The sequence below is a fragment of the Triturus cristatus genome, chromosome 9 (assembly GCF_964204655.1).
Source record: "Triturus cristatus chromosome 9, aTriCri1.1, whole genome shotgun sequence".
Classification (NCBI taxonomy): domain Eukaryota; kingdom Metazoa; phylum Chordata; class Amphibia; order Caudata; family Salamandridae; genus Triturus; species Triturus cristatus.
In genome coordinates this window covers 4,786,126-4,805,217 of record NC_140592.1, presented here as the reverse complement: position 1 = coordinate 4,805,217, position 19,092 = coordinate 4,786,126, and the positions used below count along the sequence as shown (strand labels likewise).

The window sequence follows — 19,092 nt, the reverse complement described above, 5'->3', positions numbered from 1 at the left end:
CCACCTTCCAGCCACAGGACAGCAAGCGACACGCTCCAGCTGTCTGTGGTAGTATCCTCACACCCTCCACCCCTCCTGTGCAGTGCATACAGTGCCTCGATGTCAACCTTCCAGCCACAGGTCAGCAAGCGACACGCTTCAGCTGTCTGTGGTAGTATCCTCACACCCTCCACCCCTCCTGTGCAGTGCATACAGTGCCTCGATGTCCACCTTCCAGCCACAGGACAGCAAGTGACACGCTTCAGCTGTCTGTGGTAGTATCCTCACACCCTCCACCCCACCCCTCCTGTGCAGTGCATACAGTGCCTCGATGTCCACCTTCCAGCCACAGGATAGCAAGCGACACACTCCAGCTGTCTGTGGTAGTATCCTCACACCCTCCACCCCACCCCTCCTGTGCAGCGCATACAGTGCCTCGATGTCCACCAGACAGCCACAGGACAGCAAGCGACACACTCCAGCTGTCTGTGGTAGTATCCTCACACCCTCCACCCCTCCTGTGCAGTGCATACAGTGCCTCGATGTCCACCTTCCAGCCACAGGACAGCAAGCGACACGCTTCAGCTGTCTGTGGTTGTATCCTCACACCCTCCACCCCTCCTGTGCAGTGCATACAGTGCCTCGATGTCCACCTTCCAGCCACAGGACAGCAAGCAACACGCTTCAGCTGTCTGTGGTAGTATCTTCACACCCTCCACCCCTCCTGTGCAGTGCATACAGTGCCTCGATGTTCACCTTCCAGCCACAGGACAGCAAGCGACACGCTTCAGCTGTGTGTGGTAGTATCCTCACACCCTCCACCCCTCCTGTGCAGTGCATACAGTGCCTCGATGTCCACCTTCCAGCCACAGGACAGCAAGCGACACGCTTCAGCTGTCTGTGGTTGTATCCTCACACCCTCCACCCCTCCTGTGCAGTGCATACAGTGCCTCGATGTCCACCTTCCAGCCACAGGACAGCAAGCGACACGCTCCAGCTGTCTGTGGTAGTATCCTCACACCCTCCACCCCTCCTGTGCAGTGCATACAGTGCCTCGATGTCCACCTTCCAGCCACAGGTCAGCAAGCGACACGCTTCAGCTGTCTGTGGTAGTATCCTCACACCCTCCACCCCTCCTGTGCAGTGCATACAGTGCCTCGATGTCCACCTTCCAGCCACAGGACAGCAAGCGACATGCTTCAGCTGTCTGTGGTAGTATCCTCACACCCTCCACCCCTCCTGTGCAGTGCATACAGTGCCTCGATGTCCACCTTCCAGCCACAGGACAGCAAGCGACACGCTCCAGCTGTCTGTGGTAGTATCCTCACACCCTCCACCCCTCCTGTGCAGTGCATACAGTGCCTCGATGCCCACCTTCCAGCCACAGGACAGCAAGCGACACACTTCAGCTGTCTGTGGTAGTATCCTCACACCCTCCACCCCACCCCTCCTGTGCAGTGCATACAGTGCCTCGATGTCCACCTTCTAGCCACAGGACAGCAAGCGACACACTTCAGCTGTCTGTGGTAGTATCCTCACACCCTCCACCCCACCTCTCCTGTGCAGTGCATACAGTGCCTCGATGTCCACCAGACAGCCACAGGACAGCAAGCGACACGCTCCAGCTGTCTGTGGTAGTATCCTCACACCCTCCACCCCTCCTGTGCAGTCCATACAGTGCCTGGATGTCCACCTTCCAGCCACAGGACAGCAAGCGACACGCTTCAGCTGTCTGTGGTTGTATCCTCACACCCTCCACCCCTCCTGTGCAGTGCATACAGTGCCTCGATGTCCACCTTCCAGCCACAGGACAGCAAGCAACAAGCTTCAGCTGTGTGTGGTAGTATCCTCACACCCTCCACCCCTCCTGTGCAGTGCATACAGTGCCTCGATGTCCACCTTCCAGCCACAGGACAGCAAGCGACACGCTCCAGCTGTCTGTGGTTGTATCCTCACACCCTCCACCCCTCCTGTGCAGTGCATACAGTGCCTCGATGTCCACCTTCCAGCCACAGGACGGCAAGCGACACACTCCAGCTGTCTGTGGTAGTATCCTCACACCCTCCACCCCACCCCTCCTGTGCAGTGCATACAGTGCCTCGATGTCCACCTTCCAGCCACAGGTCAGCAAGCGACACGCTTCAGCTGTCTGTGGTAGTATCCTCACACCCTCCACCCCTCCTGTGCAGTGCATACAGTGCCTCGATGTCCACCTTCCAGCCACAGGACAGCAAGCGACACACTTCAGCTGTCTGTGGTAGTATCCTCACACCCTCCACCCCTCCTGTGCAGTGCATGCAGTGCCTCGATGTCCACCTTCCAGCCACAGGACAGCAAGCGACACACTCCCGCTGTCTGCGGTAGTATCCTCACACCCTCCACCCCTCCTGTGCAGTGCATACAGTGCCTCGATGTCCACCTTCCAGCCACAGGACATTAAGCAACACACTCCAGCTGTCTGTGGTAGTATCCTCACACCCTCCACCCCTCCTGTGCAGTGCATACAGTGCCTCGATGTCCACCTTCCAGCCACAGGACAGCAAGCGACACGCTCCAGCTGTCTGTGGTAGTATCCTCACACCCTCCACCCCTCCAGTGCAGTGCATACAGTGCCTCGATGTCCACCTTCCAGCCACAGGACAGCAAGCGACACGCTTCAGCTGTCTGTGGTAGTATCCTCACACCCTCCACCCCTCCTGTGCAGTGCATACAGTGCCTCGATGTCCACCTTCCAGCCACAGGACAGCAAGCGACACGCTTCAGCTGTCTGTGGTAGTATCCTCACACCCTCCACCCCTCCTGTGCAGTGCATACAGTGCCTCGATGTCCACCTTCCAGCCACAGGACAGCAAGCGACACACTTCAGCTGTCTGTGGTAGCATCCTCACACCCTCCACCCTCCTTTGCAGTGCATACAGTGCCTCGATGTCCACCTTCCAGCCACAGGACAGCAAGCGACACACTTCAGCTGTCTGTGGTAGTATCCTCACACCCTCCACCCCTCCTGTGAAGTGCATACAGTGCCTCGATGCCCACCTTCCAGCCACAGGACAGCGAGCGACACACTCCAGCTGTCTGTGGTAGTATCCTCACACACTCCACCCCTCCTGTGCAGTGCATACAGTGCCTCGATGTCCACCTTCCAGCCACAGGACAGCAAGCGACACGCTCCAGCTGTCTGTGGTAGTATCCTCACACCCTCCACCCCACCCCTCCTGTGCAGTGCATACAGTGCCTCGATGTCCACCTTCCAGCCACAGGTCAGCAAGCGACACGCTTCAGCTGTCTGTGGTAGTATCCTCACACCCTCCACCCCTCCTGTGCAGTGCATACAGTGCCTCGATGTCCACCTTCCAGCCACAGGACAGCAAGCGACACACTTCAGCTGTCTGTGGTAGCATCCTCACACCCTCCACCCTCCTTTGCAGTGCATACAGTGCCTCGATGTCCACCTTCCAGCCACAGGACAGCAAGCGACACACTTCAGCTGTCTGTGGTAGCATCCTCACACCCTCCACCCTCCTTTGCAGTGCATACAGTGCCTCGATGTCCACCTTCCAGCCACAGGACAGCAAGCGACACACTTCAGCTGTCTGTGGTAGTATCCTCACACCCTCCACCCCTCCTGTGAAGTGCATACAGTGCCTCGATGCCCACCTTCCAGCCACAGGACAGCGAGCGACACACTCCAGCTGTCTGTGGTAGTAGCCTCACACACTCCACCCCTCCTGTGCAGTGCATACAGTGCCTCGATGTCCACCTTCCAGCCACAGGACAGCAAGCGACACGCTCCAGCTGTCTGTGGTAGTATCCTCACACCCTCCACCCCTCCTGTGCAGTGCATACAGTGCCTCGATGCCCACCTTCCAGCCACAGGACAGCAAGCGACACACTTCAGCTGTCTGTGGTAGTATCCTCACACCCTCCACCCCACCCCTCCTGTGCAGCGCATACAGTGCCTCGATGTCCACCAGACAGCCACAGGACAGCAAGCGACACGCTCCAGCTGTCTGTGGTAGTATCCTCACACCCTCCAGCCTCCTGTGCAGTGCTCAAGCAAAGGGCAGCAGAGTTATGTGTCGACGGTCTGACTGCCCACAAGCACACAGTTTGTCAGTGGGGAGGCTGGGAATTAGAATCACTGCCCACAGCACAGCAGTTAGGGTGGAGTCGGTTCTGATCAAAACGCCCAGAGATTGCCCTCAAGGACAAATGCCCTGTTTAATTGTTTATTTCTGAGTTCTATACAGCACTGACGTGACCCGGGGGAATCATAGCGCTGTACAATGTTTGGGTAGAATTACAATTTACAAGGAAAACACAGAAAAAAAAAAAAAAAACATAATATTATTGTGCATAGAGGGTAATGCAAAGCAAGCGGATTCAATGCACAATAAAGGGTGGAGCAGAGGACACATTGCTTCGGGAAGTGGAAATGGAAGGCGTCTTTGGTATTTGGAGGAGCGACGGAACAGTTAGAGCCAGAGGCAGAGCGGGATGGCTTGAAATAGTTCGGAGGGAGAAGGGACGGCAGGAGGACACGTGTTTAAGGAGGAAGGATTCAGGGATTTGCTGAGAAGAAATAATTTAAGTTTTTTCTGAAGACGAGGAATGATTGAGTGTCACGTAGATCCTCGCGTAGGGAATTTTACATTCTCGGTGCATTCCCAGAGAAGTAACGGGAGGTGATCTTTCATTTTTAGGTCTCGGCTGCGAAGGCTGCGCTTGCGCAGTCTAGCTCCGAGATTTAATGACTTGGAGAAGAGGGGCTTGAACCCGCCCCTCTTCTCCCCTCTTCTCCATTGGCTGGCCTCTTGAATGCTGGCCAGCCATTGGAGAAGAGGTCAGTCATTCCGATTAGGCCCCGTCCTTTTCGGATCGGGGGGCGTGTTTTTTGCAAGAAGTCACATTCTCTCCTCCAGCCAATGGCTGCAGAAGAGAAAAGACAAACACGCCCCCGAATCCGAAAATGCCGCTGCCTTTCTCCGAGGCATTTCTGCTTCGCCTCGGAGAAAGGCAGTGGTGTGTTTGTTTTCCAGAAGATGTGTGTTTAATGTTTTTCCAAATCTGATCTACGTTGCTGATTAACGTGCAAGTAAGGTATTTGAGCTGTGTTTATTAGATAAAGGAAGCGTTTTATATCATTAAATAAAGTAGCTTTGGTGGTTTTTAATGTTTTCAAAATGCTTTTTAACGTTGATAAAGTTCGTCGATTTCTGTCCATGTGCAAGTAAGGTATTTGAACTGTGTTCATTAGATAAAGGAAGCGTTTTATATCATTAAATAAAGTAGCTTTGGTGGTTTTTAATGTTTTCAAAATGCTTTTTAACATTGATAAAGTTTGTCGATTTCTGTCGAATCTGCGGGGATCAGTACCTTCGTGAATGTTCCATCCTAAGCGGTAGAACACTGCGGGGCGCAGCCTTTGTACGGGAAGTTGCACTTGTTTAGGATTATTGCGTTTCTCTCTTTTGGTTACATATTTGGTTTGGGGGAAATATAACACTGTGTAGGTCTGTATACTTAACGTACATTTAGATGTGTTTATCATGTGTTGAAAATGCTTCCTGAAATTGATGTTTATCGTTTTCTAACTAATCTGCGGGAACGTTGTCTTCGTGAATGTTCGTGAAAAGCGGAAGAACAGGATGGGGCACTGCCTTTGTAAGGTAAATTTAAGTTATTTAGATAGAAGATTGAGGTGTCATTTTCAGGTTTCGGAAACAGTTTTTCACCTTGTTGGTCTACTGCGTTTTATGTTGAATCTGTGTGGATAGGTATCTTCTTGAATGTTTCATGGTGAGTGGTTGGATGAGGCAAAGCCGTTGTAAGGTACGTAACACTTATTTAGGACTATAGCTTTTTGGAGGTTGATTATAAATATTTATTTTGGTGTGGAAAATATAATACAGTGTGTATGTCTTTATGATTAGTTTACAAATATTTAGATGTGTTTTGAATGTTTCTCAAACTATTTTCCAAATTGCTATTTACTGTCGAATCTGCAGGGATTGGTACCTTCGAGAAGGTTCCGTGGTAAGCGGCACAACAGGGTGGGGCGCTGCCTTTGTACAGTAAGTTTAACGTATCTATTTTTTAGGTTTCTTTACACATTACGTTTGGGGAGACATATAACGCAGTGTGTATGTCTCTATGCTTACTTTACAACAATTTGGCTGTGTTTTGGATGTTTCAAAATGCTTTTCTACATTGTTGATCTACCTCGTTTTTTTTCCCGATTCTGCCGTCATCGGTATCTTCATGAATGTTCCGGTAAGCGGTAGAACAGGACGGGGTGCAGCCTTTGTAAGCTAAGTTGCACCTATTTAGGAGTTTGGGATGTTTGTATTTTGTTTGCACATTTATTTTGTGGAGAAATAGGACACAGTGTGTATGACTTTATTCCATATGTTTGTTTCTTTTCGTCATTTTTTTTGCAGACCTTAATCACTGTTTGTCTTTTTTGGTTTTTAGGACTTTTTCAAGGCCCTCCAGGAAGCGAGCAATGGGGACACCTGCACAAGATAAGTCTATTTCGGGGCATGGATTAATAATAAAGGAACAGTTTTGTATGCTGTAGTAAGGAAAATTTTGTTGGATTTTGTAATATTTGGAATGTGCTTGTATTAATGTTGATTCGCGTACTTTCGTAGGGAATCTGCGGCCATTGCTATCTTCGGGGAAGTTGCTAAATTATGGTTACGATAAGTTACACTTAGTTATTTGTATTTAATTTGCAAATGTACTTTTCATACAGTATTAACCAGTGTAGCTTTCTCTATGCCGCCCCGTTTTCACTTAGGTTTGGTTTCGGCACCTTCTCTGCGTTTTTGTTTTTTAAGGTCTATTGTATTTGTATTCTCTTTGCAAATTGAGATACAGGATTAAACAGTGTGGATTTCTCTACACTGCCGCTTTTTCACTTATGTTGTTTTCTGTACCTAATCTGCGTTGTTTTTTATTTTTTTAAAGCCTGCTGTCAAGGCGCTACAGTAAGCAAGCAATACAAACAACTGGGACACTAAGAACAAGGATGCTGCTACAAGTGAGCAAGTGAGGTAACCTCCATTGACTTGCAATGGTTTGTTACTTTTAGGTTAAAACTGTGCTGCTTTCCAGGGCGGGGGGGGGGGGGGAGGGGGTAGTTGTTTTTAAGGTAAGGTTAACAGATTTTGTGTGTTTCGGAGTGCTTGCATTTGGTTTATATAATTACTGCATCCTTTTGCAGGGTGGCAATATTGTTTGTTTAATGCTTTGCATCACTATGTGGGTAATGTAGGCATTGCTGTCAGACCCGCTGGCACTACTTGTGTTGGAACAGTTTGAATTTATGCCAGGTTGGTGAATCCGGGACTTCCCTTCCACCTCCTGAAGGACGTGCTTAGAAAACAATTCCTTCTGCTTTGCCTAACCACATTAGGAAGCTATAGGAACGGACCACGTCTGCCTCTGGAGTCAGCTCTGAAGTGTTCTCTGAACCGGTCGATTAGCACCATCTTAACATCCACCTGGAAAAGGAAATGTCATTATGGCCTTTGAATAAGTAAACTTTATCTGATCTCAGGAAGGATACTTAAGTCACACAACACATGTTGCAGCACACATAAGCTGCAAGTACTAATTAGTATTTGTTAGACCTGGGATTTCTGGTTGGCTAAGGCTTGCGCCAAAGTCAGGCAGAAACCACCACTCTAGTCAGGGCAAGGAAGTTACACGCCAAAGATAACCCCTGCTCACCCCCTTGGTAGCTTGGCACGAGCAGTCAGGCTTATCTCTGAGGCGATGTGTAAAGCGTTTGCGCGCGCACCCAGCAACAACACCCAAGGCCCACCACAAAAGAAACTCCACACAAGGTATTATATAAAAAAATAACCTTTGTATTATACCAAACACATTAGATAAAAACACACACTTTACAATGTGCCAACAGGCACGGGTAGAATTTACAAGGGATTATGTACAAGACAGGGCCACCTGGACCACTGTCAGGAATTAGCACTTTTTAGATATTTAGCACACAAAATATATAAAATCACTGTAGCACAAAAATAATCTGTATAGCACACAACCAGTACTTACTGGTATCGGGGAAGTACCACCTACGTAACCCTAACTACTTTAGGAGACTGTCACGCAGGGAACTAGAACCTCACTAGCACCACCTGTACTAGGAGAAAGCAACAACCACCTACGTATCACAATACCTGTAGGGGTAATAGAACGTTACACATGATGCCTAAAACATTCAGAGGTGTAAAAGCAATGGCACATGATGCATCAAAACACATTCAGAGGTGCACGGAAGGAACACACATGATGCATAAAACATTCAGAGGTATAAAAGCAATGGCACATGATGCATCAACACACATTCAGAGGTGCAAGTAGAAACAACTGCGCAAGACTCCACCTGAGCCACCACCTGTGGCAGTCCCTGGGCCAACTGGCCTGGAAGGGGCTAGGACGCCCTGCGTTCAGTCAAGCTGCGCCAGCTGCGCAGACTAAAACAAGAATGGTCCCCCACCTAAACGTGGCAGCTGCCCACTAAGTGCTGGGCAGCTGGAAAACGAACTTCAGGCACTCTGCGTGCCTCTGGAGCCCTCTCTGGGCTCTGTTCACTCAGAAAATGTCCCCTAGAGCCCTCGTGGCTCGGAACAGTCGTGCTCCCCTTCGTTGGAGCGCTGCGGGCGCTCTGCACACCAGACAATGCCCTCTAGAGCCCTCGTGGCTCTGCACAACGTTGGAGCCTCACTGGGCTCAAACAACAATGCCCCGGGAGCCTTCACGGCTCTGAAACAACATGCCCCCGAGGTCGGAGCGTTCACTGCGCTCTTCGTTGGAGTCCCTCTCCGGGACTCGAATCACCACCAGGCCTCCGTTCGTTGGAGTCCCACACGGGGGACTCTTTACACACAATGCCCCCCTAGAGCCTCACGGGGCTCGAGAAATGCTGTGGCCACCTTGTGGAGCCTCACGGGGCTCGATCACTGCCCCCGCACCCCCAGCACATGCGCGGAGTCCCCCAGCCCTTTTAAACACTCACCGGGCTGTTGCTCTGGGGACTCCCGCGTCGTCTCCTCGTTCTCTCGGCTCCGGGCACAGGAGGGCTCCCGCTCCTCGGGAGTCCTCTTACTCGCGTCAGCACTCCGGTCGGGGCAGCAGCGTCTCGCTGCCTCGCGTCCTCCTTCCTCACGGTCCAGCGCGGGGTGGGCTCCCGCCTGGATCTTGACTTCCCCGAGCAGACTGCAACCGCGGCGCTTGGTAGGAGGCGGGGTAGGCTCCCGCCCTCCTTCTTTAAGTTCCGGTTGTCCCGGAGGTCCGCCCTCGGCCACCTGACTTCCTGTTTCGCCGGGGCCGCGGCGGTGACGTTCCCAGCGGCAACGAGGGGTAGGCTCCCTCGAAATAAACGCAAATAAGCGGGGTGGGCACCCGCAAGCTGAATCAAAGCGCTTCACAGCGCTATAAGGTGAGCCAGCGCTCGCAGCGCTGCAAGGCTCAGAAAAGCGCTCCCAGCGCTATAAGGATAGCAAGCCCAGGGAAAACAGCGTGCACAGCGCTCCCAAGTCCAGGAAGCGCTCCCAGGCGCTATAAGCAATGTCCAGCAACCAAAAAGGTCCTTCAGAGAGCAGGGGGCAAAGGCTGGGCCCAGAGCCAGCTCACAGGGTCCTCCAGCAGGGAGGCAGTCCCCAGTGGCGGTCTCTCCTGGCGCCCAGCAGCAGCAGGCCCCCCCTCAAGTGGATCCTGCAAGAGAACAACATGTAAGGGGACACAGCCCCTTTTTATACAGTACAAGGCTTTGTCTAAGGTGCAGGGAAGGGGCGAACCAGTTCCAACAGGTTCCTGAGCACTTTGTTTTGCTCAGCCCCTCTCCCTATTCACTGGCAGGGCTAGGGTCATTAGACGCACCACAGGGGCCGGCGCCAGCATTGTGTGGGGGAAGCCCTGTCCTATTCAGGACCCAGGTACACTCCTCCCCAGCCATCAACATGCTAACTCCCCATTCACCACTGGGTGACTCCTCCTGACTCTGGGGAATTCCCTAGTCCGTCACCTGACCTCACCAGCCAATCGCCAGACAAGCCACACATTTCAGACTGCACACTGAAGTGCCCACTTCTAGAAGTGGCACTTCCACACCAGGTACATGCACGCCGCACACATCAACGCGCAGCATTCACTCCCACGAGTCCGCACATACCAAACACGGGCCTGCACACCCCACGCATCAGGAACTACCGGGACACATACATTCCCCCATGCATTCCTATGGGAGGGCAGGCCAACCTCACAACACGCACGCACTTTACCCTGAGACACAGCGGTAAAGTGCGCAGAAACCAAAATCCATTACACCAAGTCACAATATTAAGCAAAAAGTCTCGGGGGTGAACCTGCCAGAAGGGCCAAGTCCAACACGACCCCCTTCCAGCCAAAACGCAGGGTAGACCAATCACCACCGTGATGGTCTTCCCTGCTTGGGGCGATAAAACACGGACGCAGGCCCGCCACGGCAGGGACACTCTCCGGTTTTACGCCACTCTGAACTCACAGGGTTTCCTCTGAAAAAACTCGGCGGACCAACTGGGCTACCCCCCTGGTACTCCTCAGCTGTCCGTGGCCAGGACCAGGCCCTAGACCACCTAGGCGCCACTGGTCCTTGCCTAACCACAGAGTGGGGGGTAGTAACCCCTGGCACATAGTGACCATTTTCCACTCTACCCCTCATCAGGGCAGTTCTAAACTGCCACTGATCCTCCAGCCTAGGGTCCGTACCCTCAGACTGACCAAAAGTCACGGGTGAGGCTCTCCTCCCCCTACCTCTTCTCCTAGGGTTCCGCCCTCTCTTCCTCTGAGAGGCGACCCCGTAACATAACTCACCAACCAGCTCAGGACCCCTCCCTGAGAACTGGTCTCCCAACCTAGGGTTTAACCCCTCAGGTTGCACCGGGGTCAGAGGTGGGCTCTCCCACCCTCTGCACCCCCTTCCAGAGTCCTGCTCCCTACCAACTGGGGCGGTCCCTCTGGAAGAAGAACCGGTCAGGACACTGGTTACAGACGTCAGACCCTTCAGGTCAGGCTGCTCCTGAACCTGGCCTCCCAACCTCTGGTCTAGAACCTTCGGTGGAATAATTGCCTGGCACTCCAGGACTTCTGGGGATTTACACACCATCCCCCCGAGAGTAACATATGCCTCATATGTTGCATGACCGTCTGCCTGGCGCAGATCTCCCGTCCCCTGTCCACCTGACAGTGCGCGAAGATCCCCCAGGCCAGACGTGTAGTCGCCATGGTCACTTCTAGGGGACTCAGCCCTCCCGGCTGGTCCCTGACCCACTGGCTCCTCCACCGGGGAACACCGCCCCATGCCACTCCTCTCGCTGGACTTCTGTACCCTCCCTACTGGAGCGGTACTGCCAGACACTAGAACCACAGGAGCCCTGTTTACAGGCGCTCCCGGTCCTCTACTCACTAGGTGATCCTCCTCAAATGGGCTAACAGGACAGCCTAGGTCCCCAACTTGGTGTTCCCTCATGAAACCACCCAAGTCCTGAGGCAGGGTTTCGTACGTCTGGGGACCCTCAGTCACCCACTTACTCCCGCTCCACTGAGCCAGGCCGTAAGCCCGTACACCCTCCTCGCTATACTGGGACCTAGCTGTGCTACACGGAGCCTCTTCCACCACGCTGGGCTGGAAGATCCCTGAACCCCTACTTTTGGAGTCACACCCTAATGACTCTAGCGAACCTTTGGCCCTTTCCCAACGGTCTGCTTCCTCTGCAAGGTCCCCTGGACTAGCAAACCCATACTCCAACAGGTGTTGGCGCAGCTCGGGACAACAACTCCTGAGCATCTGCTCTTTGACAACCAGACCATACATGGTGGAATAACTGCGTTTCGGGTTAAGACTCGCCCAATCGTCCAGTGCATCCTCACATTCACCCAAAAACTCGTCCCAAGTCTGGTGAGACAGCTTCCTACTGCTTCTGAATTTCAACCTACATTCCTCCTCTCGGGAACTAGGTACCAGACTGGGGGAACTGGGACTTCCTATACTGAAATCTATCTCGCTGCCACCACTGGACTCAACCCTCCCTGGGGAGCCCAGAAAACTACGACTGCGCGCAGGGGATAGTCTACTCTCCAGCGCTGATTTCTCCCTGGTGAAGGCCCTCTCAGCCTCCTCTATCCTCTCCTGCGCTAAGACCCTCTCGGTCTCCAGCTTCTTCTCCTCTATATTCAGCTGCGCCATCCCCCAGGCATGCTCTAACCTGAGCTTCTCCATGGTCAGCTGATGCTCCCTCTCTTCCCTCCTATCTACCCACTCCTCTGGGGACAGGGACAGGGATGGGGTGCTGCTCCTGACACTGGACCCAGCAAGGGACTCCCTATCTATGGGGTCTTCACTTTCTACTGGGGTCCCTGTCAGGTAACCTTCCTCCTCTTCAGATTCCTCAGGGCTCCCCTCAGACCCACCACCCTCTCGGCGTGCGGCCCGGGCCCTATCTTCCTCGCTGCGCTCTCGCTCCCACTCCTCCTTTTGCCAAAGGATCAGGTTGTCCCTCAGTTTGGACTGGGTATCTGACTCACCCACCTCTATGTCCCTCTCCTCACAGAACCCTACCAGCTCCAACCTACTGTACCTAAACAGACTACAGAAGTTAAAAGCAGGCTCCATTTTGGCGGACGTTCCTGAGAAGAGTTTAACACAAGGAACCTGAGTGTCTGAGCTAACACAGGAGTACATGATTCAAAAAGGACACCTTTAGGGGAGGAAATAATGGAACTTAAAAACAATAATCCCTAAAATGTGATTATCTAATGCAGAGTTTTGTGGTGTAGCCAGTCGCTGCTGCGGTACAGCGCAAACGCAAGTCCAAATCCCACCGCTGATCACCAAATGTTAGACCTGGGATTTCTGGTTGGCTAAGGCTTGCGCCAAAGTCAGGCAGAAACCACCACTCTAGTCAGGGCAAGGAAGTTACACGCCAAAGATAACCCCTGCTCACCCCCTTGGTAGCTTGGCACGAGCAGTCAGGCTTATCTCTGAGGCAATGTGTAAAGCGTTTGCGCGCGCACCCAGCAACAACCCCCAAGGCCCACCACAAAGGAAACTCCACACAAGGTATTCTATAAAAATAACCTTTGTATTATACACAACACATTAGATAAAAACACACACTTTACAATGTGCCAACAGGCACGGGCAGAATTTACAAGGGATTATGTACAAGACAGGGCCACCTGGACCACTGTCAGGAATTAGCACTTTTTAGATATTTAGCACACAAAATATATAAAATCACTGTAGCACAAAAATAATCTGTATAGCACACAACCAGTACTTACTGGTATCGGGGAAGTACCACCTACGTAACCCTAACTACTTTAGGAGACTGTCACGCAGGGAACTAGAACCTCACTAGCACCACCTGTACTAGGAGAAAGCAACAACCACCTACGTATCACAATACCTGTAGGGGTAATAGAACGTTACACATGATGCCTAAAACATTCAGAGGTGTAAAAGCAATGGCACATGATGCATCAAAACACATTCAGAGGTGCACGGAAGGAACACACATGATGCATAAAACATTCAGAGGTGTAAAAGCAATGGCACATGATGCATCAACACACATTCAGAGGTGCAAGTAGAAACAACTGCGCAAGACTCCACCTGAGCCACCACCTGTGGCAGTCCCTGGGCCAACTGGCCTGGAAGGGGCTAGGACGCCCTGCGTTCAGTCAAGCTGCGCCAGCTGCGCAGACTAAAACAAGAATGGTCCCCCACCTAAACGTGGCAGCTGCCCACTAAGTGCTGGGCAGCTGGAAAACGAACTTCAGGCACTCTGCGTGCCTCTGGAGCCCTCTCTGGGCTCTGTTCACTCAGAAAATGTCCCCTAGAGCCCTCGTGGCTCGGAACAGTCGTGCTCCCCTTCGTTGGAGCGCTGCGGGCGCTCTGCACACCAGACAATGCCCTCTAGAGCCCTCGTGGCTCTGCACAACGTTGGAGCCTCACTGGGCTCAAACAACAATGCCCCGGGAGCCTTCACGGCTCTGAAACAACATGCCCCCGAGGTCGGAGCGTTCACTGCGCTCTTCGTTGGAGTCCCTCTCCGGGACTCGAATCACCACCAGGCCTCCGTTCGTTGGAGTCCCACACGGGGGACTCTTTACACACAATGCCCCCCTAGAGCCTCACGGGGCTCGAAAAAAGCTGTGGCCACCTTGTGGAGCCTCACGGGGCTCGATCACTGCCCCCGCACCCCCAGCACATGCGCGGAGTCCCCCAGCCCTTTTAAACACTCACCGGGCTGTTGCTCTGGGGACTCCCGCGTCGTCTCCTCGTTCTCTCGGCTCCGGGCACAGGAGGGCTCCCGCTCCTCGAGAGTCCTCTTACTCGCGTCAGCACTCCGGTCGGGGCAGCAGCGTCTCGCTGCCTCGCGTCCTCCTTCCTCACGGTCCAGCGCGGGGTGGGCTCCCGCCTGGATCTTGACTTCCCCGAGCAGACTGCAACCGCGGCGCTTGGTAGGAGGCGGGGTAGGCTCCCGCCCTCCTTCTTTAAGTTCCGGTTGTCCCGGAGGTCCGCCCTCGGCCGCCTGACTTCCTGTTTCGCCGGGGCCGCGGCGGTGACGTTCCCAGCGGCAACGAGGGGTAGGCTCCCTCGAAATAAACGCAAATAAGCGGGGTGGGCACCCGCAAGCTGAATCAAAGCGCTTCACAGCGCTAGAAGGTGAGCCAGCGCTCGCAGCGCTGCAAGGCTCAGAAAAGCGCTCCCAGCGCTATAAGGATAGCAAGCCCAGGGAAAACAGCGTGCACAGCGCTCCCAAGTCCAGGAAGCGCTCCCAGGCGCTATAAGCAATGTCCAGCAACCAAAAAGGTCCTTCAGAGAGCAGGGGGCAAAGGCTGGGCCCAGAGCCAGCTCACAGGGCCCTCCAGCAGGGAGGCAGTCCCCAGTGGCGGTCTCTCCTGGTGCCCAGCAGCAGCAGGCCCCCCCTCAAGTGGATCCTGCAAGAGAACAACATGTAAGGGGACACAGCCCCTTTTTATACAGTACAAGGCTTTGTCTAAGGTGCAGGGAAGGGGCGAACCAGTTCCAACAGGTTCCTGAGCACTTTGTTTTGCTCAGCCCCTCTCCCTATTCACTGGCAGGGCTAGGGTCATTAGACGCACCACAGGGGCCGGCGCCAGCATTGTGTGGGGGAAGCCCTGTCCTATTCAGGACCCAGGTACACTCCTCCCCAGCCATCAACATGCTAACTCCCCATTCACCACTGGGTGACTCCTCCTGACTCTGGGGAATTCCCTAGTCCGTCACCTGACCTCACCAGCCAATCGCCAGACAAGCCACACATTTCAGACTGCACACTGAAGTGCCCACTTCTAGAAGTGGCACTTCCACACCAGGTACATGCACGCCGCACACATCAACGCGCAGCATTCACTCCCACGAGTCCGCACATACCAAACACGGGCCTGCACACCCCACGCATCAGGAACTACTGGGACACATACATTCCCCCATGCATTCCTATGGGAGGGCAGGCCAACCTCACAACACGCACGCACTTTACCCTGAGACACAGCGGTAAAGTGCGCAGAAACCAAAATCCATTACACCAAGTCACAATATTAAGCAAAAAGTCTCGGGGGTGAACCTGCCAGAAGGGCCAAGTCCAACAGTATTTATTCGTTGAACTTAAGTACCATTTTTAGTAGATTTAATCCTGTTAATTTCTTTACATTGTTTTTCCCCCTTATTTAACAAGCATTTACAATGCAATGGTCTCGGCATTGTTAAAGTTAGAGCTATGGGCATTGCTCATGACATTATTTTTGTTTTTGTTTTTAAAACATCTCTCTCTCTCACACAAAAATAAGTCTTATTTTTGTGAGAGAGAGAGAGAGAGAGAGAGAGAGAGATGTTTTAAACTAATGTCATGAGCAATGCCAATAGCTCTAACTTTAACAATGCCGAGACCATTGCATTGTAAATGCTTGTTAAATTCGGGAGGACTCCGGAGTAGGGTGTTGGAGCTTCTCAGGGGCCTCTTTTGGCCAGTTTCTGATCGTTTGTTTGCAAGGTAGTTTGGTTTCTCTGTGTAAAGAATGTTGTGGGCTATGCAAGCCACTTTGAGAGCGGTCCGTGCTTCAATAGGGAGCCGCTTGAGTTTCTTGAGTGTGAAAGTGATGTGATCAAAGTGACTTTCCCCAGTAGAAGTCTTGCTGCTGCGTTGAGTGTAGACCTTATAGGGATAAGGTGGTTCTTTGGTGCACCTGTGATGGTTGCGTTACCGTAGTTCAGCTTGGAGAAGACTAAGGCTTGAACTACCGTCTTTAAATCATCGGGGGGATGAAGGGTTTGATTTCTTTAAGGTGTTTTAGAGTTAAGAGGGCACTTTTTGCTGAGGCATTATCATGGTGTTCCATGTTCAGGTCTTTGTCAAGTGAAATCCCTGGAGACTTCACACAGTTGGCAAAAGAAAGTTTGCATTTTAGTGCGGCTAGATTGCTGATCCAGTTGTGAATAGGCTGAGAGTTTCCTTTTGGTTGGACGAGGACACGTTTGGTTTTGTTATAAATGGTTATTGGTCAGCCAGGATTGTACCTTGATCAGAGTGTTGCTCAGTTGCTGGATGTTGTTAGCTGAGGGTATTTTGATGTAGAGTCGAGTGTCGTCCGCATCGAGGTGGCACGCAGTTTTGACCTGTTTCAAGATGTCTGTCAGGGGTTCCATGTAGCGGTTGAATAAGGCTGGGGATGGGGTTGATCCTTGAGAGACTCCTCGTAGGACTGAAACCTGCTTGTGAGGTGGCATTGTTTACTTTGATTAGGTGAGAGCGTTGGGTAAGGTATGAGGCAAACCATTGTAGGATAGTTCCGTTGATGCCTGCACGCTGTGAGAGGGTGTTTAGCCAGATGTGGTGATTGACCGTGTCATAAGCTGCTGAAAGGCCCAGAAGAATTGGGAGGCAGGTCTTGCCATCATCAAGAGATCGATGTAAGTCATCGATTATGTTCAGGATTGCAGTCTATGTACTATAGGTTTCCCTGAACTAGATTGGAAGGTGTAATGTAGGTTGAATTTGTCATAATGATTGTTTAGTTGTGATAGTACACACTTTTCAATAGGTGTCCCTTCCTGCACAAAAACAATCCTCCCCGCAACACAGGTACCCTTCTAACATGACGCATTGGTGTCTGTGTTGGCGCACCGCTGCTGTTTGTGTGCCCGCGCAGGGGAGAAGGACAGGAATTTGCCGTATCTTGTAGATATACAGCGCATTGCTGCCCTTTTATTTTGACGCACAACAGCGCAGCAGGAAGGCTTGCTGCGCTGCCGTGCATCAAAATATAGTAATTGAGGCCCAGAGTTTGTAAAAATGCATCCAACAGAGAGAACTGTTATTTATCGGTTGAAAAACGACGGCAGATTATCTTAGCTCTTCCAGCATCTTCTTTGAGGCTGAGAGAATCTTCTTTGGTCTCCACCAGCTGAAAACTTGGTTAAGATCAATTATGTCCCAGAAAAGACTGAATCTTGCCACATGCAACATACATAAAGAGATGATGGAATCATTTGACATGCAGACAATAGCAAAAGAATGCGTCGTCCACACTGAACAGCGCAGGAAAATATTTGGTTTCAAACAAAAGTTCAGGATGTTATTATAACTGCCTCCAACAAAAAGAAAGCGCTGTGCCCCTGTGACCCCCATAGCCCCTCAGCGCTCTGCCCCTGTGACCCCATAGCCCCTCAGCGCTCTGCCCCTGTAACCCCATAGCCCCTCAGCGCTCTGCCCCTGTGACCACATATTCCCTCGCTGCAGCGCTCCTGTAACTCCATAGTCTGTCAGCGCTCTGCCCTTGTGACCCCATAGCCCCTCAGCGCTCTGCCCCTGTAACCCCATAGCCCCTCAGCGCTCTGCCCCTGTGACCACATATTCCCTCGCTGCAGCGCTCCTGTAACTCCATAGTCTGTCAGCGCTCTGCCCCTGTGACCCCATATTCCCTCACTGCAGTTCTCCTGTAACCCCATAGCCCCTCAGCGCTCTGCCCCTGTGACCCCATATTCCCTCACTGCAGTTCTCCTGTAACCCCATAGCCCCTCAGCGCTCTGCCCCTGTGACCCCATATTCCCTCACTGCCGTGCTCCTGTAACCCCATAGTCTGTCAGCGCTCTGCCCTTGTGACCCCATAGCCCCTTAGCGCTTTGCCCCTGTGACCTCATAGCCCCTCAGCCCTCTGCCCCTGTGACCCCATAGCCCCTCAGCGCCGTGACCCTGTCACCTCATATTTTCTCAGCCGACCCCCATAGTCCTGCCCCTTCCATCGAGCCTCACCTGTAACCGATGTCGCACCACTTCCTGTCGTCCATGTGGAACCGCTGGATGCCCCTGACCTGGCTGCTGCAGGAAGCTCTGGTGCTGCAGAATGCCCCCTCCGTGTTGTGAATGATGACAAAGGGCACCGGGGTACTCATTCTTGTGGAGCAGGTGGGGCGGCGGGCTCCCCACTGCAAGCGGGTGACAATGTTGGGACAGCCTGCGAGGAGAGAATGAGTCTTATTACTATGGAATCAGGGTAGCCCACCAGAGCACCTGTAGCCATCATGGACCCCTTTACTGCCTGGGTCCCAGTGATGGTGGCCCCATCTACCCGACTCCATTGGTTTCACTGGCAGGCCTCGTCCAGGCTTCCACATCATGCTGTCGGCCAAGGCCTTCTTTCCCGATTGAATGGCAAGTTTGTGATGTCATGTCTCCTGACCTCAAAGCTTCAGAAGGACTTCACCTGTTATGGTGTCATTAACACGCCTCCCCCTTCCTTTATTCCAATGGATTCTTGTTCAGTCTACCAAACTCTGACGCTGTCTTACCACCGGTGTCTACGACTGATAGTATCTTGAGGCCCGATTAGGTCTCTCCCTGCCAAACTGCTAGTCCACTCGCCCGATTTAGATGCGGGTGGACCTTATGTTTGGCCACGGAGGTGATTACTCTCTCAATGACCGTCAGTGATTTGGTGTATGTCCGTCCCCTCAATTAGGATAGGCGGACATATAGCCATTTGTTTACTGTCCATCACCGTCAGGCAGTAAGGAACAGTAAA

The 19,092-nt window shown here is 52.5% G+C and overlaps 1 protein-coding gene across 1 annotated transcript in view; it reads right to left on the bottom strand.

Moving 5' to 3' along the window:
* LOC146797231 (peptidoglycan recognition protein 1-like) overlaps window positions 1-18,478 on the bottom strand; it is a 77,669-nt gene extending 59,191 nt beyond the window's left edge. The window contains exon 1 of the mRNA XM_085624192.1: window positions 18,324-18,478. Within this exon, the coding sequence (XP_085480318.1) occupies window positions 18,324-18,463 (140 nt within the window). The 5' untranslated portion in view covers window positions 18,464-18,478. The remainder of the gene's footprint in view (window positions 1-18,323) is intronic.
* Window positions 18,479-19,092: the final 614 nt, after the last annotated feature.